The sequence below is a fragment of the Mustelus asterias genome, chromosome 1 (assembly GCF_964213995.1).
Source record: "Mustelus asterias chromosome 1, sMusAst1.hap1.1, whole genome shotgun sequence".
Taxonomy (NCBI): domain Eukaryota; kingdom Metazoa; phylum Chordata; class Chondrichthyes; order Carcharhiniformes; family Triakidae; genus Mustelus; species Mustelus asterias.
Window position 1 is genome coordinate 73,823,101 of NC_135801.1, and position 23,555 is coordinate 73,846,655.

Genomic DNA, 23,555 nt, shown 5'->3' on the forward strand with positions numbered 1-23,555 from the left:
ATTTACTATAAACAGTGTTCCTGGCCAACATTCATCTCCAGCCAGCAACATTGAAGCAGATTATATTGTCACTTATTTCATTTTCAGTTTGCAGGACTTGGCTATGTGTAAAATAGCTGTTGTCTTTTATCGAGATAACAATAGTATCAGCATTTCAAAATAAGAAATATGATGAGGTACAATAAAAACGTTGGACCTTATCTTTTTCGAGTCATTTCAAGAGATTCAATGAATGTATAAACATTTAGATAAGGGCAGTGATATAGTGGTATTGTCACTGGACGAGTGATCCAGGGTAACACTCTGGGTAATGTTCAAATCTGACCATGGCGGAACTTGAATTCAATAAAAAAAAATTGGAATTAAAAGTCTAATAATGACCATGAAATCATTGTTGATTATTGTAAAAACCCATTTGGTTCATTAATGTCCTTGAGGGATGGAAATCTGCCGTCCTTACCTGGTCTGGCCTACATATGACTCCAGACCCCAGCAATGTGTTTGACTCTTAATGCCTTCTGGGATGGGAAATAAATGCTGGCCCAGCCAGTTTCCCGGTTGCTGCCCAGTTGCTGCACGGTAGCTTCATAGTTCCTGCATCCCCTCAACAAATATTTTTTTTAATTATTGAAGGATAGGAATATAACATGAATAAAGGGGCCTTAACACATTTATTAATAACATAAATAGTTACTTTTGTGACAATGGAAATCAGACACAACTCTCCATGTAAATTATTAGACATCGGTTATCCATATCATTCTGTGTCCAGAGTTGGAAATAGTTCAAACAGCTTGTGTTAAACATAAACGTATTAATAAAGTGAAGCTTCCAAGTAGCATTATCTATAAGCCAATATTGCCAGTGCACTGGATGACCATAGGGCCACACCCCTTCGGCTATCAGTAAGCATCAAAAGGAATCTTCGCAAATATGTGGGTCACTGTTTCACTAAAGCCACGCTGGTTAGAACTTGATGCTATTTGATTTCCCAATCGTCTCTAAAGGTTGAAAGGGCATCTCTTCCTCTCTCTCTCTGTTGTGGTTACAAGTATTATTTTCTTTTTAGAATTTGTTCTATTAGGAACAGTTGCCCTCTAGTGCTGAAAGAGAATATGACCCTATCGTCAGTACAGCATCGAGGGTCTGTTCAATCTGGATGAAGGGTTAATTCATCGACTCTACAATGCAGTGAGTCACCCGTAATAACCATTTCAGCTTTCTCTGTTATTTCTTCAGGAATCCACAGAATGCTGTGTGCTCCTTCCTTGCACCAGCTAATAACAAGCCTTGATGCCAATGGCAATAGAATTTGGTGCACTCAGTGGTACCCTAACAATATTATTTTCTAATGCATTTTATGCTAACTTTTGCAGTTTAGTCTTTCAGTATTTTGGTTCAATGCCCAGAATTTTTGACAGACCCCTGAATCATGATGGCTATGAGAGGAGGTTAAGGGAAGGCAGTCTTAACGGAGAACCACATGCCTCCAAGTAATATTAGAACAGCCTTTGAAAAAGTTTTTCAAGTTCATTGAAGAACCAATCCTGTCAAATTAAAGGTCAATTGTCTAATGTGCCACTGCTATTTGTAAGGCAAAATGCAGATTTTTTTTTTTTGCCAGTCATTTTTCTATCCATATAAGCTAAAGATCATTGCATGTGTCCTTGAGGCTGACCATTTTGGAACTGGGCCAGCACATGAAGCCAACAGCCACAACTGCCCTTGACTGACACCTGATCCAGACCAGTGTGTGAATCATTCAAATTTTAAATATATACATCAAAAGTGCCTGCAGCTACTGATAACGCTCAAAGTCTACAGATAAGAATGTGACCCTTGTAATGAAGAAAAACAGTCCATTTAGTAAGTAATCATGCAGAACATAGAACTGTTAATTTAAACAGGTATGGAAACACCATTTCCCCTTTCCAATTAACAACTTTACCTGGACATTCATTCTTGAAGCAGGTAACACATAGTAGGAACTTTGACAAAACATTGCACATTCTGATTATTGGATGCCTACTCCAGGGCTGGAATTATACATTTGCAAATCCCAATTTATTAACAAGCCATTTGACCTAAATCGTATATTACCTATGCCATAATGTGGTTGAGGTGAAGAAGCAGGAGGAAAAGGGATGGTACTTTCTTTGGGGGTGCCCCCTGTGTACATTGGGGCACCCCCTTCAAGGTAATTCACCACCCTTCATACCTCACTGCTTGGCCTCCAAAACCATTGCATCACTACTGTGGGACAGCACTTTATATAGTTGTTGACACAAGTTGTTACTGGGAACAGGTGGGGAGATGATTGCAGGAGACAAACAGCAAACCCATTCCCCATCCATCCCGGTAAAATTCATTTCATGGTTGTAGTGGTACACAACAAAATGGATATATCCTCATTGTCAGAAGGGACTTCATCTCCACACGGACCGTGAGGTGGTCACTCGTACTAATATTGTCATGGACAGATGCATCTGCAACAGATAGACTGGTGAGATCAAGATCAAGCAGGTTTTTCACTCTGGTTGGTTCCCTCACCATCTGCCACAGGCCTGGTTTGGCAGATATGTCTTCAGGACTCGGCCAACTTGGTTAATAGTGGTGATACTGAGCCAATCTTGATAGGTATTGAAGTCCCCGTACCCAGAGTACATTGTGTGCCACTTTGAGTTCTTCCGCTAAGTGGTGTTCAATATGGAGGAGTACTGATTTATCAGCTGGGAAGGGCACAGGGTGGCAATCAACAGGTTTCCTTGTCCGTGTTTGACCTGGTGCTATGAGATATCTCCCAGTTCTGTGCTGAAGGTTCACTTTGCGTCTTATCTGGAAGATTCTGCAATCGAAGGCTCCCAATGCAGAATGGCCTGCAAAGGAAAGCTGACAAAGAAAATGCCAGTTAGCACTTCCCAAACTGCATTCCATGCAGGAAGCACTGTTTACTCAGGTTGCCTAATTGTAAAACCAATGCTATGTGTAACCATATCTTAAGCTGGGTCTGTATAATAGATTTTCTGGTTTTGTTGCACAGGGCTCACAGAGGAAATTTTATCCAGTGACTCCTGAGTGAACAGGAATGACACAGTGATTTATTACATGGTTTTAATAGTCTCTGAACTGTTGCTATATCTGGCCTGTCCTTCCTTAGTGTTGTGTCTGTTTCCCTCTAACTTGCATTTATAAGGGGGACTATTGAATTTGGTGCTTGATGACAGGAATAAATGCAAGTAGCAGAAAGCTCTTAAATGATTATCAGGCGAAATATTTAACTTAATTATTTAAGTTAGGTGAATTATTATTTTTGAATTATACAAGGTCTTCTTTCAGGATGCGGAAATATTTCTGGTTTACTGAAACCTCAGATACATATTTGAAGATGGGGCCAATAGATGTGTGCCTCAGTCTACAATGGCACATCAACCTCATATTTCATAGAAATCTGAATTGTGGATTCTCCAAATTCTCACTCTCACCAAATAACTTTCTCCTTCTCCTTCTAACTGGCAGTGACGTTGAGATCGCTTTGAGTGTGGTTGCTATTGGCAATCTCATGCCTTCTGTCCTTTCTGTACAAAGAGAATGTAAATATTTTTCAGAAATCATACATCAAATACATCATACTCAAAAGTCTATTTCCCACGGAGCTTGCATTGAATCTGTGGCTCATTGTTTGTTTATTGCACCGCATCATCTGAATATGTTGCAGCCCTCTTTGTAAAGCCCGACCTATCTTCATGGTATTGAATGATAGACATGGTTAGTAGAAGTGGCGATGGACTCTTCTTCAATATCAGTTTTACTCATAGCTTAAAATGTGTGTGAACTAAATCGCAAATACAAAGCAACTGCCTAGCTGCTCCCCACCAACTTCAACCCCCACTCCCTCCATGTTCCCACAGCAAAAAACCTGCATAACTTGGTAGGCGATCATAAAGACTTGTGCTCAGAAACAAATATTAGTGTACACAGAAGTACAAACGTCCACAATAAAGAGATGAATTCTTATGGTAAATGAGGGAATGCTTATTATTCAAAAGAAGAGCAAGTGCAACACCGTCAGCAGGTATCCTTGAAAAGTAAACATCGGCGGATTTAAGAGGGCTGTGACAAACCTATCACAGCATCCTTATTAATCTTGGTCCCCTCATGCAACACATCTCCCATTGGCAATCTTCCTTACTTAACTGAAGCCCCAATGGAAACTTACAGCAGACTAAATGGGCTGAATGGCTGCCTTTTGTGCCATAATGAGTCAATGAGTAGGATCTTCCACTCCCACTAGTGGCGGGAATCGTGGCCAAAGGTCACTTCTCTGGCAGGAGGATATTGGTTTGGAATCTTGTTCTCCCGACTTTCATGGTGACTTAAAGGCGGGTCGATGGTTCTATGGAGTTACATTGGGAACCCCATTTGCATCTCATGTATGTTTATTGAACGGTCAACACACCAGAATCTTGATCCCCTTCCAAATTGAGTGCCCTGCCAACAGGAAGTTAGAACGTTCACTTTCACAACTGTCCATAAATGGCTGCATCTGGCGAGGCAGGCCTCTTCCTGGATTTTGAAGTCAGTAGAGGCTGATTTTGCCTTCCCTTCACAGAATTGCTGAGGTACACTGGCTGCCTGTAGCGTAAACTGCGTGAACTCTGGTCAGAGAGGAAGGGCGAGACTGAGGCAAGGAGGGGTGGGGGGACAGAGCAGACTGAAAGAGTAGATAGTAGTTTGGAGAGAAAAGAGCTGACGTTTCGAGTCCAGATAACCCTTTGTCAATTTGACTAAGGGTCGTCTGGACTCGAAACATCAGCTCTCTTCTCTCCTCCTAGATGCTGCCACCTGCTGAGATTTTCCAACATTTTGTCTTTTGGTTTCAGATTCCAGCATCCGCGGTAATTTGTTTTCACTTAAATAGTTGTTCAGTGCTGTTTAAATATGGTGTCTGGATATTGGAGACCATCCAGAAATGCTTGATGGCAGAAATTAATGCCGGAAGTAATGCAAGCTACTTTCTACCCGCCCCGCCACGGAATTTGAAATGCTCCATGCACGTTCATAATTAATGGGCTGAACAACACAAGATCTCACGTGTCACACAGAGGGCGTGATTTTCTGGCCGCACTCGCCCCAAGATTCAAGATCAACGGATCTTTGCATGGTTTGTGCCCCGCCCGCTAAGATTCCCGTGGTGGGTGGAACGAGAAAATTCCGTCCACAAAGTCACTGCTCTCGCCACTGGACTTAGTCTCCAGAACAAAGATTCCACCCTATGACTCTAATCATCTCTTTATGAAGAAAATGAGCATGTATAAGAGAAGCTACGAGTACCAGAACCATCTTAGAAATTAAGTCAACTAAATTCTTAAGCACACTATTGAGTGAACTTGCATTACCCTTTTCCATTGTAACTTCATGCACTGTGCTTTCTTTATTCTGTTCATATTTAAAAAGTGCTGACACTTGTGTATATGCTTGAGGTTAGAAAAAGCTGAGAAACAGAAAAAAAAATCAGTCAATGTATAAATCATAACATTGTATTGTTGATAAATATTAATAAAATGCAAATACACTACAGACAGACAATTTGAAAAGCATACCCATTGAAGGAAATGTTCTTTTCCCTCTTTTCTAAATAAAACACTTCAGTTGCATGATTTCCAGAAGGCAGGTGGTCAAGCACAAGATATAAAGTTAAATTGCCATTAAGTATAATCCCTTTGGCATACGGTGGGAAGAATGAGTATGTTTAATATGCTTTTGGATGGTTCGTAATTGGCCAATGCTGGGCAAAAAGTGGAATACTTTGTACTTCATTAAAGTCGCTCTGCCTAACTTTTGTAATACTTTTTCTGCAGATTGGATCTATCTAGTGGGAATTTCTGGCAGACAATTTCAGCTGTGAAAGTAGTTCGGCCCAGGATTGGTATCAGTTCAGTCGAAGATGGAACAATGTTCAGATTCGGGTAAAAACGATCAATGACCCTTTGTGTAATCAGCGACAGAAAGCCAGAAGAGAGTTGAGCCAAGTTGTCAGCTTTGATGAAGAACGACAGTAATTGTTTCTGCAATGGTTACATGAGGTGCGGGGACATACTGGCAGAAGTTGTTTGCATTCTGTTCACTGTTGAATCCTAGAAGGCAACAAAGGCGGAGAAAGGCGACAAAGAACAAAACATGAATTTTGTCATAAAGTTTCGTAGGCATTTGCGAAGGATGGTGATCTTACTGGCCGCCTTTTGCATGGTGAGTGTTATTATCTCAGCTTATTACCTATATACTGGCTACAAGCAAGAGTTGGAGCTTTCTAAGCCAACTCCAGAACAAGACTGTGGAGATCCCAAACTTCTACCATACAGATTGTTTGAAATGAAAACAGCAAAACCTATTGACACATCGAGAGCCGACCCGATGGTTCTGGTATTTGTTGAGAGTCAATATTCACAGTTGGGGCAGGACATTGTGGCAATTTTAGAGTCAAGCCATTTTAAACACCACACTGAAATTGCCCCTGGTAAAGGGGACATTCCTGCCCTTACAAACAAAGATCGGGGAAGATATGCACTTGTTATCTATGAAAATATTTTAAAGTATGTGAATATGGACTCCTGGAATAGAGAGCTGCTGGATAAATACTGCATGGAGTACAATGTTGGCATTATTGCATTTCACAAAGCGAATGAGAATAGTTTACTGAGCTCACAGTTGAAGGGTTTTCCATTGAACCTGCACACCAACCTTGCCCTCAAGGATTGCTGTATCAACCCACGATCTCCTTTGCTGCATATCACCAAAGCTAAAGAAATTGAGAGAGGTCCACTCCCAGGAGAGGACTGGACTGTCTTCCAGTCCAATCACTCCACCTATGAACCTGTGTTACTGGCCAAGCCAAGATCTTCTGAAAACATTCCACATCAGATCGCCGACGAGGTTCTACACGCCACCGTAGTTCAGGATCTGGGGCTACACGATGGCATTCAGCGAGTTGTCTTTGGCAACAACCTGAACTTTTGGCTGCACAAGCTGATATTTGTGGACGCCATCAGCTTCCTTTCAGGGAAGAAATTGTCACTCTCTTTGGAAAGATACATTCTGGTGGATGTTGATGACATATTTGTTGGGAAGGAAGGAACGAGGATGAATGTTAATGATGTAAAGGTAAGGACGACACTTCTGATGCATGTAGGACTCTGCCCTTGAGATTATTTTTTACAATTGTTTAGATTATGCTATGTGACCAAAACCGATCACTCAAGCAATTCAATGCATGCCATGTAAACTATGTCTGAGAGTTCAACACAAAAGAAACCTTTGAGAATAGCATGGTTACTTTTACCTTTATTGAAAATTCCTCCCATCAATAAGTTTAAGCTGTCAAAACCTTTAGCTGTTGCTGGACAATCAATGGTTCATTCCTTACAATAACTAACGATGAATGGAAAAAAGATTCTTTTTCCAGGATATTTTTCTCTTTCGCTTAGCATGATGTTGCTGACAGAAATTATTGTACAAAGCAAGATTCGTGACAGATCTTCACTAATCAATATCGTGATGCAAAAGACTGTGGCGCACAATTATCCTTGAGAAGTTGAGCCATTTTTATTTTTAATTGTGTGGAGGTGGGAGTGAAATTGAACCTTGTACACCTGTTCAATGAGAAAAATAATCTGCCACAAATTATAAAACCCATCTGATTTTTATTGCCTTGATATCACCTATGCAACAAAGACAAAACTTATTCCAAGGTTGTTGTTCGATTAACTCTAGTAATCTATGAAGGAAACTACTCCAGTGGATGCAAGTACCTCACGTGCAGCTCTCGAAGAAGTTAGGTTCAACCCCTATGTCAGTTCTGAAGTAATTGATTTCACAAAGGGTGTTGTAAATGGTTTAACACATCTGGAAAAAGGGGAGGAAAAAATCGGAGAGAAAAATGAATAGAAAATAAACCACTCCTGGGGCTGTATTTTACACAAGTCTGGCATAAAGGCAAGGGGTGTGCCTGTCTGTGCTTGGCACGCTCACCCAAAGGCACCTACTGGCCAGCAGGCCTTTTATTGATCTGAGATGGGACTTGCACCTCTACCCAAGAGAGAGTCTCATCCCTGAGAGCTATCAGCCAATCAAATAGCCAGCAGTTCTCATCCCAGCAAGACTCCACCAGGAATGATGGCCACTGCTGGGACTGTAGGCAGCCCCCTGAAGGAGCCAGGGCCCAGAGGAAAATAAGTCCATGGTCTTGTCAGGGTCATGGCTGGCAGGTTCGAGCAAGGGGGACTGAGGGGCTGGAATGGACAGGGTGGGGTTGGAGAAGGGAAACATTGCCAGGGAATATCTGGGAAAGTGCCTCTGATGAGCACCCCCAGTCTGACCACAATACTGCCAGCTTTCACTTGGTGGCCTGAACAATTGGCATCAACTTCTTCCGCTGCAGAAAAATGCCAGTGGTGAAGAGAGGAGTTAGTTAAGTGGTCATTAATCAGTCACGAAAGGCTCTGAATTGACCCACGGGCAAGCGGGCCAACCAATGTGAATAAAATACTCTCCGGGGACAGGCAGTGGACATGGTGCTGCTGCCATGGTGCCCACAATTATGAGGCCATCAGGTGCCAACATCATCCACCCACCACCACCCACCCATCCTCCATCCTCCCAACGAGAGCAGAAATTTCAGCCCCTGATGCTGTTTAGAGTCTTCTGCTTGAATGTGTGTGGATGGCAGCATGTGCAGATAATCTTGAATGTGCTGCCCCTGGTAGTCAAGTAGCTTGTTACTGACGGGACTCATGCACAAGAAATGATTTCTTGAGCATTGTACTAGAGAGTAACCAGCATTTTCAGAATGTCTTCAGGGATGGAAGACCGATAAATAAAATAGACAAAGAAGGAGAAAAGATCATGGGATAATGGTGCTCTAAAGCTTTTGTAGTTTTAAAGTTTGATAAACCCATTGACTGACCTTTAGGAGCCGTTACCGATTTTCTTAGTTACGTTCTCCAACCATCACTCAGTCTTATTACTCCATGTGGAATATAGAGTCTCTACTACTCACCATCGAACTCTGTCTTGAGAAACCACTTCCAACTGATCCCATATGTAGTTCACTATTTTCATTTAAATGCTCGAGGTTCTAGCTTAACTGGTTTATGCTCTTCCTTTTCCTTGGGGATTACATTTTAACAACTATCCAGTGCCACGGGTTTGAGAGTATTTTTGGATTATGCTCAATCCTACTCAAATTTCCTATTTGATTTACTAATCTATTATCTCCCACTTGTTTTGGCTCTATAATTGGTCATTCATGATCATCATTGACAGTGAATCCTCAAGATTGTGTCTGGATATTTATTGTCAAATGTCAGTAACTTGTTTATCACAGTTTTTGTTTCTCTCTAAGATTGCATAAGAGCACCCATTTTACTTCAGTGTTTGAAAGTGGAATTTACTTTCCCAGCCCAGGAGTGGAGAATCGATTAAAAACGTGATAACTGGAGTTTTGGGGGAAATGAGTGGTTGTGGGGGAGGGCAAGACCTCCAGTGCTGGTGGGCGAAGGACAGTCTTGGCTGGCAGAAGACAATCCTGGGATGTGGGGCAGGGGAGGCAGTAGGTTTTGGGAGGGGCATTTGGAGACCCTGGAAAGGGGGTAGGAAATGGAGAGGGGGACAGGAGACATGTCAGTGTCCTCAGGAGGGAGACGGCCTTTGACGGAGGGGAGGTTAGTGGACTCGGTGGATGGGTCGGGGAGGCCAGTGGGCTCAGACAGGGAGTAAATTAAAGGCCCCCATTAAGGGTGGATAGGTCAGGTGTCAATCATGAATGGTTGTCAAGGCAGGCAAGTTGTATATAGCGAGGAGGTATAAACTGCATGCCTCCTGGAATCCTTTACTGGCTGTCCGTAGTTAAATCGCAAGATTATGTAACAATCCCACTATAAAATTTAAAATGCCAGAACTACATCATTGAGTTGGTCACCGTTCCACTGTCCCACTTTGTTTAAAGCTGGAAGTGGGTAGATTGGAGTACGTTGGTGTTGGGAATCCGATTTTTCACAATTTAAACCCCACACCTCCCCCCAAGTTGACCCACCCATATTTCATAATTAAAATTCCCAATGTGGGTTTTTAAGATGGACTGGATTTTGATCCTTGAGGTGAGCAGTGGGAGTTGGGAGAATACCTGGCACAGTCTGCTCCTCTCGGGAAAAAGTGCAGATTTGGGATGGGTGCGAGTCGGGCCGCCAAACCCAGAAAAATATTTGAAGGCAGCCACAGGGGCTACTGGGTGATGAGGTGGACTGTTTAATATGTCTACTTCGGTGCTGTGGGACTCCATCCCAGTTATAATTAAAAAACTAAAGTTCTCCAGCCCTCATCCCTTACCCCTCACCTTCTACACACTCCCATGCCCTATCCGTGCCACAGCATGGCTCCCCACCCACCCTCGTTCCCAGATGCCAAGCTGTGGCATTTCCATCCTCATTCACTTACTTTGATAAGTTTCCATTTTATTAAAAAGGACCTTTTTATTCTTGCCCTATAAAATGTCAACCATCCAGTATCAGTAGTGAAACTGCAAGTACTTGAAACTTCATTCTCTTGTGTAAATGAAACATTGTGCAATTGACAGAAAAGATCAGAGAGACAGAGTTTTCTATTTAGCAATGCTTTCTCTGGAGTGCAGCTGTTTCACTAAGTTGATAGATTTCTGGACTTTCATTATGCATTCTTGGTTGAAGGACAGCACGGTGGTTAGCACTGCTGCCTCACAACGCCAGAGACCCGGGTTCAATTCTGGCCTTGGATGATTGTGTGCAGTTTGCACTTTGTACCCATGTCTGTGTGAGGTTCCTTCGGGTGTTCCAGTTTCCTCTAAAGATGTGTGAGGTAGGTGGATTGACCATGGTAAATTTCCCCTTAGTGTCGCAAGATGTGTAGGGCTAGGGGAATTACCGGGGTAAATACATGGGGTTATGGGGAAAGGGTAAGATGCTGTATCAGAGAGTCAGTGCAGACTTAATGGACTGAATGGCCTCCTCCTGTACTGTAGGGATTCTTCCTGTAGAGCCTTGGGAATAAGAATGTAGTTGTCTACTTTCCTCTGTCAATGTGAATAACTTTATCAGTTCCTCCGTCATTGTTAATGATCCATCCAAGACAGTTGACCTTGCCTATGTCCACAAAGGGTTACTGTTAATGGAGAACCCAGTCATTTTTAGTATTGCGTTTGTTAGATTTTTTCTATATTGAAGCCTACTTTTGTTGTGACTGATAGTCTTAGCCTTGTTCTGTGTATGTTATTGCTTTAGAAGGTATTTGGTAAAGATTAAATCATCCAATTGTAAATATCAGTGTATGATGAGGCTTTGTCCTTCATGTTATCCTGTCCATCACTGAGAAAAACAATAAAGGCAGCAACACTTGTCCCTGTTGTACTCCAGTTTCCCCCAAAGGATTCTTTGAGGGTTTCATTGTGTATTAGTTGCATGATGGATTTAGTCTTTTTTAGGTTATGGTAATATATGGCTCGAGTAGTCCATAGCATCACATCAATTTTCACAAGATATTTTAATGTGTACTATCAAATACCTTGTCAAAATGTATGACTGTGAGGCAGAGAAAGGAGTTCCATTTAACTGATTGTTTCACTGTGGCACAGTGCACATAAGGCCATTGCATATACTGTGTTTTTGGAAAGCAACTTTCTCGACTCTGACTCTTGTCAAATGTTGTCTTCAGTTTTTCAAGCGTAGTTATGTTTCAAAACTTCTGCTGGCACGGAAAGCAATATGATGCCTTGCAATTACTGAATCACCTTTCCTGGATAACGTTATGATATAGTCATATTTTCAGTCTCTAGATGTTCCTTCTGCTTCTCATATCTTCTTGAAGGTTTGAAGCAGTAGTTCAGTAGATGTTTGTACTTTGAGTAATTTACCCATCCGGGCCTGGTAAGCGTCAGCTGTGGGTGAGTGGTGACACTCTTGTTTCTATGATGAGGTTGTGAGTTCAAGTCCTACTTGACCATATAATCTAGCTGGCACTGTTGGAGGTGTCAACTTTTGGATGCAATGTTTATTTGATATGGATGTCAAAGATTTCACGGCATTATTTGAAGGAGAGCAGAGAATTCTCCTGGTACCCTGGCTAACATTTATCATTGAGCTAACACCTAAAATAGATGAGTTGGCCATTTATTTTAGCACTGTAAATGAGGCCATGTTGTGCAGAAATTAGCTGCTGCATTTCTCACATTACAACAATGACTGTGTTTCAAAAGTAGTTAATTTATGGTAAAGCGCTTTGAAAAAAAAATTGAGGTTGTGAAAGGGACATAAATATGAGTTGTTTCTTTCCCACTCTTCAGTTCCCTTGATTTCTTCACTCAGGTTTGCTTGTATCTATCTGGAAAGAGATTTCTGTTGATGGAATGTCTGGGGATCGGTTAGAGTAGGTCAAATTAGCTTGAAATGTTCTGTCCATTTTTTGAGCTGTTCGTTTTGTTTTATTCATGCTGTTCCACTTTGTTCTTCACTGACTTGTCTCCTATTTGACACATCCCTGCAAGCTTCCTTGTAAGATTGTACAGTTCTTTCATGTTTCCCTGTTCCTGATTGTTTGGCGAGATTTTCAAAGAACATTCTCTGATGTGCATTTTGCTTCTTTCCGGTCCTTTGTCACCTTTGAACAGAAATGTGTTTCTACTTTAGTTGTTCTTGTTCAACTATTAGTGGAGGCTGGGTTTTTTTTCCCTGTCTTCCACTTTATTTTCAGTATTTCTTTTGAAATCCACTCTGTGTTTTCTTTCTTTCTTTCCAGTGGTTTCCCTGGGTGTTTCTTTAGATGTTTTTGTTATTTGCTGCCTTGTTGTTTCCTTTGTATCTTGCAGCCTTTACAATATTATTGGAAAGTGTAAGTTCATACGGTAAGGGTACATTCATAGGGTGGCACGGTGGCACCGTGGTTAGCATTGCTGCCCCTCAGCACCAGGCACCAGGGTTCGATTCCTGGCTTGGGCCACTGTCTGTGCGGAGTTTGCACATTCTCCCCGTGTCTGTGTGGGTTTCCTCCGGGTGTTCCGGTTTCCTCCCACAGTCCGAAAGATCTGCTGGTTAGGTGCATTGACCATGCTAAATTTTCCCTCGGTGTACCCAAACAGGCGCCGCGGTGTGGCAACTGGGGGATTTTCACAATGACTTCATTGCAGAGTTAGTGTAAGGCTACTAATAAACAAACTAATAAATAAACACTAATAAATGAACTTAACTTAAAGTTCAGAGGAACTAGGGGCAGAATTCTTCCATATCCGCACGGTCGCTCACTGCGCAGGTGCGAGCCGGGGTAGAGGTGGGGGCAATTCAGCAGGAGGCCCAAAGATCGGTTTTACACTGGGGTGAATTTCTCACTGGTTCTTCTGCTGGCGCCCACTATGGGAGGATAGGGAATCCTGCTGGAGGCTGGCATGAAACTGATTGACAACACTGTGGTAAACCACTGTTAGCTTATTGCCTGTGTGTGTGACATGTCTGGACACGTCCCTGCCGGCCCTGCCAGGGACTCCTCCCCCCCTGGTCCAGGTATAAAGGCGACTGCTCCCCACCCCCCTGCCTCAGTCTGGACCAGTTCATCGGCATGGGTGTGCTCCAAGTCTTTTGCTAATAAAAGCCTATTTGTTCTTGCATACAAACTAGTCTTTGCTTGATTGATGGTGCATCAAACACACTCATGGATGCAAATCAAGGCCTGACCCTGCATGCCCGATTCTCTGTGACGCCAGAGGGAAAAGACACCAGTCCACATCTGGGCCTTGCTCACATCCCGAGTAGAAGGCAACGTTGGAGGCCTGCAGCTCCGGAACCCTTCATGCCTCAAATGGTTGGTGGATCCTCGAGCTGATGTGCTGTCACGATGCAGCTCATTGAAGGATGGGGCATGTCCATACAGCAGCTTCTTTGCGGCTGGTGGACTTGCTTCAGAGCTGCAGGCTCTTTGCCATATGCTGGTAAGAATGAGGTGAAGGGCGGGGGGGAGTGGAGAAAGGTCTTGGGACGGTAGTGATGGGGGTATGGGGGGGGCAATGAAGGTGGCGGTGGGTGGGTGAAGCTGGGAGGAGGAGGGAGTATGTAGGAGTGATGGCGTCCGGGGAGGAAGGCATAAGATCATAAGAAATAAGAGCTGGTCCGCTCTGCCATTCAATAGGATCATGGCTGATCCGATATTCCTCACGTCCACTTTCCTGCCCTTTCCCCTTAACCCTTGATTCCCTAACTGATCAAAAATCTATCTATCTCAGCCTTAAATATTACACAATGACTTTACCCCCACAGCTCTCTGTGGAAAGGAATTCCAAAGAGACACAGCCTTCTGAGAAAAGAAATTCCTCCTCATCTGAGTCTTAAGTTGGCTTATTCTGAGTCTGTGCCCTCTGGTCCTCGACTTTCCCGTGTGGGGAAACATCCTCAGCATTCGCCCTGTTAAACCCCATAAGAATCCCATATGTTTCAATGAGATCACCTCTCATTTTTCTAAATTCCAATAAGTAGAATCCCAACCTGTTTAACCTTGCCTCATAAGACAATCCCTCGATACTGGGATCATCCTAGTGAACCTTCCCTGAACTGCCTCCAATGAAATAATATCTTTCCTTAAATAAGGGAACTAGAACTGTTCTCAGTTCTCCAGATGTGGTCTCACCAGTACCTTGTACAGTTGCAGCAAGACTTCCAAAGCCCTTGAAATAAGGGCCAACATTCAATTAGCCTTTCTGATTACCTGCTGCATATGTGAGCCAGCTTTCTGTGTTTCGTGCACAAGTACCCCCAAGCCCATTTGTGTTGCAGCTTTCTGCAGTTTTTTCTCCATTTAAGTAATACTCTATTCTTTTGTTCTCCCTTCCAAAATGAACAACTTCACATTTTCCCACATTATACTACATTTTCCAGCAAATAACCGGGGAGAAGGATGCAAGTGTGGAGGTAGGTATTAGGGGAAGAAGGAGAAAGGGAGAGAGTTTGTTGGGTGAAGGAGTAAGGGGGGAGGGGGAATATCCAGATGAATGTACAAGGGAGGGATTTGTAGAGCCAATGACTGCCTCCTGAAGAGCGGACTGAGGGTGGGTGTGGTGGGAAGGAATGGTGGATGTGAGAGGGGGCAGAGGCGGCTGGTGGGCGGTAGGGTGAGGATGCATCTGTACCAGTGAAAGGAGCATTTAGGATGGTTGTTGGGGACTCGGAGGCAGACACAGACCCTGGGTAGGAAGGAGAAGGATTATTGACTACAGCTCAGCCTTCAACACATTATTCCTACAAAATTCATGTCCAAACGCCGTGGCCTGGGGCTCGGCTCCTCCCTCTGCGACTGCATCCTCGACTTCCCAACCCACAGACCGCAATCAGTAAGGATAGGCAACAACACCTCCTCTATGATCATCCTCAACACTGGTGCCCCACAAGGGTCCTCAGCCCCCTACTATACTCCTTATACACCTATGACCGTGTGGCCAAATTCCCCTCCAACTCGATTTTCAAGTTTGCTGATGTCACCACCATAGTGGGTCGGATCTCAAACAATGATGAGACTGAGTACAGGAATGAGATAGAGAATCTGGTGAACTGGTGCAACAACAATAATCTCTCCCTCAACGTCAACAAAACGAAGGAGATAGTCATTGACTTCAGGAAGCATAGTGAAGGACATGCCCCTGTCTACATCAATGGGGACGAAGTGGAAATGGTCAAGAGCTTCAAGTTTCTAGGTGTCCAGATCACCAACAACCTGTCCTGATCCCTCCATGCCAACACTATTGTTAAGAAAACCCACCAACCTTCTACTTTCTCAGACGATTAAGGAAATTTGGCATATCAGCTATGACTCTCACCAACTTTTACAGATGCACCACAGAAAGCATTCTTTCTGGTTGTATCACAGCTTGGTATGGCTCCTGCTCTGCCCAAGACTGCAAGAAACTACAAATGGTCGTAAATGAAGCCCAGTTCATCACGCAAACCAGCCTCCCATCCATTGAACCTGTCTACACTTCCCGCTGCCTTGGAAAAACAACCAGCATAATTAAGGACCCCACGCACCCCAGACATACTCTCTTCTACCTTCTTCCATCCGGAAAAAGATACAAAAGTCTGAGGACACATCCCAACCGACTCCAGAACAGCTTCATCCCTGCTGCCATCAGATTTTTGAATGAACCGACCTCGCATTAAGTTGATCTTTCTCGACACCCTAACTATGAGTGTAACACTATATTCTGCACCACCTCCTTTCCTTCTCCACATACGCTATGCTTTGTCTGTATAGCACGCAAGATACAAAACTTTTCACTGCATACTAATACATGTGACAATAATAAATCAAATCAAAGTTCACCTCTTGCATTGCCACTGCATGAACTCAACCGTGGCAACAGTGATAGAGTGCAGTCTGTATGCACCTCCGGCAGAAACTCGGCATTCTGCTGGATGAGGGTTTCCATGGCATCAGCCACCCTCCACTTGGAGGACTCAATGTGCACACATCCAGGTACTACCTCAGAGAGCAGGCAGATGGCCTTCTCTGACTCGCATGCCTCTCTGTTGAGTGCTTTCAGCAGCTGTCTGGAATTGCCCCACCACCTGCTGACTCTCCAACATGAACTTGAAGGCTGATTCCAAAGGCTTGTCATCAGACTGGGAACTTAGAGATGTCTCTTCCCCAGCAGTCCTCAGAGTCGGGGAGCCTCAACTGTGACCTGTCCATGCGGTGACCTCCAGATTATGACACCCCACTGAACTACCACTAATACCCACTGAGGTGTGTGTACCTGGGCTGGTGGTGGGCACAAGTGAACGCTGTAATGCATCTAATAGTGTGAAGTTGTTCTCGTTCACTCCCTCTTGGCTCCATTCTGGACTGTCGCTAAGGCTAGGACTGGAAAAGGAGTCCTCCTCCTCCTCTGACTTTGGTTTCTTCCTGGAGGCACCGGCAAGTGGGAAAAGAGAGTGCAACTAACAGCATTAGCTGCCTCCAACATGGAAGCACTTTCCATCATCAGGTTTCCATTGAATGGATGAATGCTTACCATGTGGATGGCTAAAACCAAGCTTCCCATCACAGCTGGCTCTTTTGTGCAAGCTCTGATTCGAACTTTGTGAGAGCCCTCATGTTTGGTTGCTCCTTCCGGTTTTCACCCATTCTATATGTTTATGTTAAAGCTTCATCTGCTCAAAGAAGAGAACACTTGAGAGGCGTTGCATGTTACATCAGTTGGAGCATTGGAATTTGATTCATCCCTCATTGCTCCCCTTATAAGATGGTCATTTCTGTGTGACAGGTCATCACTGGCGCGATTTGGACAGAAGGGTTGTGGACCAACTCCCTGCAGAGAGCTGAACATATCCATATGCAAAGCAAAGGCTCATACATGCATGTGATTTGTGGAGGATGCTGGGTCTCTGCCTGCTACAGCTTCTCTACAGTCTTACCTTTTAACCTATTTTCCCATTCTATCTAGCCAACTTTGTCTTCATATCTTATTACTTGCATTTGGATTAAGATACTTGTTTCATAACCACATTTCTCACCCTCAACTTCAATGTGAAATTCTATCATATCATGATCAATCTTGCCTTTTACTTTTACCCCGAGATCATTAATCAATCCTGGCTCATTGCACATTACCAGGTCTAAATGAGCCTGCTCCCTGGTTTGGTTCCACAATGTATTTGAAGGAACTATCACAAATAAACTCTGAGCTCATCCTCCTTGCCAGCTTTGCCAATTTGATTTGTCCAATCTATAAGAAGATTAAACTCATCCACAATTATTGTAGAACCTTTGTTAAAAGCCTACATTATTTCTTGATTTGTACTTTGTCCTGTAGAATAGCTACTATCAGAGGCCTATTAACCATTCCCACCAGTGGCTTCTTTCTTTTGCTATTTCTTATCTACACCTAAACCAAGACAAAATAATTTTCCACTGCTGTACAGTGTGGGTTCAATTCCTGTTCTGACTGAGGTTATTCGTGAAGGCCCCACCTTCACAACCTTGCCCCTCTACTGAGGTGTGGTGACCCTCAGTTAAGTCGCCACCAGTTGGCTGTCCCCTTTCAAAGGGGAGAGCAGTCTATGTTTATCTTGGATTATGGTAACTTTATGACTTTACTTTTTACAGGTCTCAGCTCCTATTAACAGACCTACCCCTCTTTTTTTTTTCTTCCTATTCTTCTAAATACCCTTGAATATTCAGTACCCAGCTGTGGATTGCATTTTATGTGCCCACTGGGCATGTTTTCAGTGAGGGGGTACATAAAATAGGGCAGATGCCCACCACACCATATTTCCACCCACCCCTAAGCTCAACTCATGATACGAGAGGTGGGCATGCACCAAAATCGCCTCCCGCTCACCCATCATATTTTTACAGATAATCGAGGGTCAATTAGGTTTGTTATCAAGCCAATTGACCCTGATAATAGGCTGTCCACTAAAAATATTTTGCAGTTGGGTAGGAGTGGGCAGCCCGATTTTAAAAACTAGTTTTCTCAAAAGGAGGAAGATGGGGGGCTATATTTGGGGCTACGCTTTGTGGATTGGTGGGGGGAGGGGGTGCCAAAAAAGAACCACCCCTTTTCTTCCTACCCACCTGCTGCCTTAAATCCACCACACCCTGCACCTCTCTTCACTTTCTAACCTGCCCAAACCTTCCTGGCCAAGACCCTGTGCTTACCTGTTTCTAGGGATCAATGAGCCTGCTTCTGCATCCTCACTGCAACTCTGGCAGTTGCCACAAATGCACTCTTGGTGCTATCGGGGCTGATGGAGCTGCCAACAAATTGGGCGAGCCAGTGTGGAGCGGTCAGATCCACGCTGATTTTACTTCAGTGGTGGAGGAGGAGCATGCCATACGCTCGAGAAGCAAATTTGGTGTGAAGCCACTCTGCGCCCCCACCCCTCATAATATTCAGCCCCGTGTACCTGTAATGGCTACCAATCATACTCCTGTATTTCCATTTGTGCTATTAATTAACCCATCTTGCTGTGAATGCTGCATGTGTAAAGAACTTCAACAAGTCTCACAGCACCAGGTTACAGTCCAACAGGTTTATTTGGAACCACAAGCTTTTGGAGCGCTGCCCCTTCATTAGGTGATGATCTGATGAAGGGGCAGTGCTCCAAAAGCTCGTGGTTCCAAATAAACCTGTTGGACTTTAACCTAGTGTTGTGAGACTTCTTACTGTGCCCACCCCAGTCCAACGCCGGCATCTCCACATCATAAACAACTTTAATTCTGTCTTTTTATCTTTAGTTCCTTCTCTCAAATTATTTGCTTGTGCACTTTTATGTTTGTATGCTCTGTCCCTATAATTTTCCGAATCTCCCATCATGTTAACTCTCCCTCCCTCACCCCCCCCCTCCCAAAAACATCTCCAGTATTTAGTTTAAAGCCCTCACTCTCGCCCTAGTTATACCATTCACTAGAACGCATGTCCAAGCACAGTTCAAGCGAAGAGTGGCTTGGTGGTACAGTTCCTTCTTTCTCCAGTACTGGAGCCAGTGTCCCATGAACCATAGAATCCCAACCATAGAATCCCTACAGTACAGAAGGAGGCCATTCAGCCCATCGAGTCTGTACCAACCACAAACCCAACCAGGCCCTATTCTCGTGACCCCACACATTTACCCTGCTAATTCCCCAGACACTAGGGTCAATTTTTTCATGGCCATTCAACCTAACTCGGACATTGGACTGTGGGAGGAAACTGGAGCACCCAGGGGAAATCCACGCAGACACGGGAAGAAAGTGCAAACTCCACACAGGCAGTGACTGAGGCCAGAATTGAACCCAGGTCCCTGGCGCTGTGAGGCAGCAGTGGTAGCCACCGTGCCGTGTATCAAAACCCATTTCTCCCACACCAATCTTTGAGCCATGTGTTCACCTCTCTGATATGATTTGCCCTATGCCAATTTGCTCGTGACTCAGGTGGTAATCCAGAGCTTAATAGTTTTGTTGTTCTGCTTTTTAATTTAGCCCCTAGCTGTTCAGACTCCCTTAACAGATATTTTTCTTGGTTCTACCTGTGTCATTGGTACTCACATAAATCATGACAACTGAAGTCTTCCCCACCCCCTCCAGGTTTCTCTCCAGCTCCAAGGGAATGTCTTTAACCCCAGCACCACACAGGCAATACAGCGTCCGGGACTCAAGTTCTCTGCGGCAGAGAACAATCTGCAAAGAACTGTGTATTGTCCAATACGACAACTACATTTGTTTTTACTCATCTACTCACCCTTACACCACTGTGTTTTGGTCAGATTTTTCATCCATTCTGCAATGTATGCTATTCTCTACACACATTGCAAGAACCTTGAGTATTTTGGACAAGTGCTAGTCTGAAGTTCTTCCATCACTACCTTCTGGATCCACGTAGCTGCCTCATTCATAGTCACATTCTCTGTCCCTATCCACGAAGCAATTCTTAAGTACTTGGCTTAAGTGGTATGACTGTTTTCAGGAACAAAGTGCTCAGGTAAATTTTTCCCTTCCTGATGCATGTGTTCAAAGCTTGGACAGCAACTTATTAACTCTGAGCCCCAGGTACTTATTACCGATGTGGTTGCTGCAGATCATGCTGGTGTCCAACACATCTATATTCCACAGCCACAACAAATCACTATCCCACCATCTTTATTATGTTTTAAATAACTTATTCGATTTCAAGTTGAGAAATATCACAATGATTGATACATTAAGTAATTTAACTAGTTGTTACTATCTCGGCTGATGTTACTAATAGACAAGTGAGATGGAACCCAACATGATAGACCCAAACCTTTATTTTTTGTTTAGTTATGTTGAAGGTGGCTACTGAACAGAGTCACAGGAGTCAGCTGATGAACTTTTAGCAAAAGAATGAAACATTTATTAAACAAGAAAAGATGAATGATAATGCACTATTCCTTCACCCCAACTATACCTTTACAGATTCAATTTACACGCCAATGTTCTCAGCAAGTACATTGTACATGTAAACCAATAGGCAAACTGTGGTCAGCCGTACCACTCTGAAAGCAGATGCCACCCAAAAAACTTCCATGGATTTCTCATCAATTCTCCCAATTCTCCACACTATGAGCCAAGTGGTTTCACTGGAACTCTATCTTTCACATGGCCACTTCAGGACAACACTTGTAGACCTGGCTGTGATACAGCATCTGGTGGCCAAGGTCTCATCTCCCATTGCAGCATAGACAGAAGTTACCCAATGGCCAGCACATCAATGCTGGAGAGGATTGGCTCTAAGCTCTATGAAAGTTGGAGCACGACTCCTCAATGTTCCTTGACAATGACACTAGGCTGTCTGACGGGGCTGCCAATGCACCATTTATCTTGGTGTGCCTGCTCATTGGCACTGTCCTGTATGCCAACCATTGAGTTCCACATCAAAATCCCCTCCGGCAGAACTTGTCTGCAAGCCCACCCTCCGTGGAGCTGGAATATGAACTGTTCTATGCCTTTTGCCTGGCGGTAGTCCACTCATGCTTGGTGACTTACGCATGCAGATCCTAGTCTCTAAGGTAAGCACCTTGCCAGTATCTGGGCAAGTAGCATCAAATGCCTGAACAAGTGATGGTGCATTTTCAATGGAGGTGTGGTACAGTTTTGCATTTCCTGTTGTTGCTACTGTGGCTGGCAGGCAAGAGGTCCATAGCCACATGCCCTGCAGTTTGCACTTCAGCCAGGCAGTAGGAAAAGCGTTTGGTGGGATTTAAGAAGGCGAGTAAGGCAGAAACATACTGTCATCCTGGAATGCTGTCAGTGACACCAGGTATAACGGCCTCTGTCACAGCTGGCCTCATGAAGCAGAGTTCAGTCTCCTCTAATGGGGTTAGGTGAATCAGGTAGGCTGTCCCTTTCCAGTCCTACCCTGTTTAATGTGGCTATGTATCCTCTTGTCTTGCGAGTGAGGGAGAAGACTGTCAGTGTTTTTGGATGATGTGCTCACTGTAACTGAATAATTGGAGGTATTTAGAAGCTGTGAGATGTGGTTGTGAGGCTGGCATCATTGGTGGGTGTGTGAGGATATGGCAGGACATGTGGACATTAGGCATGAGCTTGGAATTCTCGATTGCTGATGAATGAGCGATAGGGATGTGGTGCTTCAAACAGCATGAGAGGCCGGTGCAGAGCCGATTAGCGATGCCATGCGAAGATACATAAACTGATCTTGAGCACTTGCATGAGGTGACATGATTGAACCATATAAGATCCTGAAGTGTCTTGACAGGGTGGATGTGGAGACGATGTTTCCTCTTGAGGGAGAATCTAGAGCTAGGGGTCACTGTTTAAAAATAAAGGATGGCCCATTTAAAACGGAGATTAGGCAAAAATGTTTTCTCTCAAAACATCGTGCGTCTTTGGAACCCTCTTCCTGAAAAGATGGTGGAAGTGGTCTTTGAATATTTTTAAGGCAAAGGTGGATAGATTCTTGGAAAGCAAGGGAGTGATAGTTTACCAGGGATAGGCAGGATGCTGATTTGAGGTTACTATCAGATCAGCCATGATCGCATTAAATGGCAGTGCAGGCTTGAGGGACTGAATGGCCTACTCCTGTTCTTTGTGTGTATGTTTGTATATGATTGAAATTCTTTTGACACTGCTGGCAGGTCCTCAGGGCCAATCTCCAGGAGCTGGCTTCCCTGAACACCTGCCCCATTCCCTTCTGAGAGTGTTCCAAGAGGACTTCCTGGCCCTCAGTGAATCATGGCCTCTCCTGTCAACCTCCTGGACTAAGACCTTCAGTATTGCAATCAAGAACCTGGGAACTCCCTCTTGGCTGTTGCTCATTCTCCTTGCAGCTACTTGCACCTCAGACAGTCAACAATAGCTTCAGTGAAATAAGCTCTGTTCCCCTTTAACAGGTGCAGGCTAATGTTCCATCAAAGGAAAGGCTGTTTGAACTCTGCACTAAATTCAAAATAGAGTTCTGGTTTCCCATGTGTGTGTCTCGCATCCCATCCCCTTATCTTTACTGGTGAAATACATCTATCAGAAATTGATGGGGGGTGGGGTATGGACACTACCAGATCCAGGGTCCTGGAGCCATTATGGCTAAGATGTAGATTCTCTATGAAGATTCAGGCCCGAGTGCAACCCCTGCATCCAAAAATGGAAGCAATCCAATTTTTATCCCTTTTAAGTTTAAATCTGAAATTATATATCTATGTAAGTAGTAGGTTGAGGCTGCATTTACTCCACATTTTTTTATTCTGACATCCAACAGTAATCTTCTAAATGTGCACTTATACAGAGGCAATCTATTTGATGCACAGTGCTATGATCTGGTGATGCCCATGTAGCTGTGTGTGATACTTTGTGAGGGAAAGACACTTTCACCAGTGATGAGGTTATTTAAAGTACATAGGTCACAGATGTTTGTTTCAGCTACTCTTTACTCCCCTATAATTAATTTACAGCCAGCGCTGTCATGTCCAATTGTCTGTCTGCTGATGTGTTTATTTAAAACACTGTTAAATTGCAGCAGCATTTTTAGAGCATTTTCCTCT

At 43.8% G+C, this 23,555-nt stretch overlaps 1 protein-coding gene across 1 annotated transcript in view; it reads left to right on the forward strand.

Annotated features, from left to right (window-relative positions):
• The window catches only part of ndst3 (N-deacetylase/N-sulfotransferase (heparan glucosaminyl) 3), a 538,252-nt gene that overhangs the window by 290,910 nt on the left and 223,787 nt on the right, over positions 1-23,555 (forward strand). The window contains exon 3 of the mRNA XM_078235192.1: positions 5,859-7,158. Within this exon, the coding sequence (XP_078091318.1) occupies positions 6,178-7,158 (981 nt within the window). The 5' untranslated portion in view covers positions 5,859-6,177. The remainder of the gene's footprint in view (positions 1-5,858; positions 7,159-23,555) is intronic.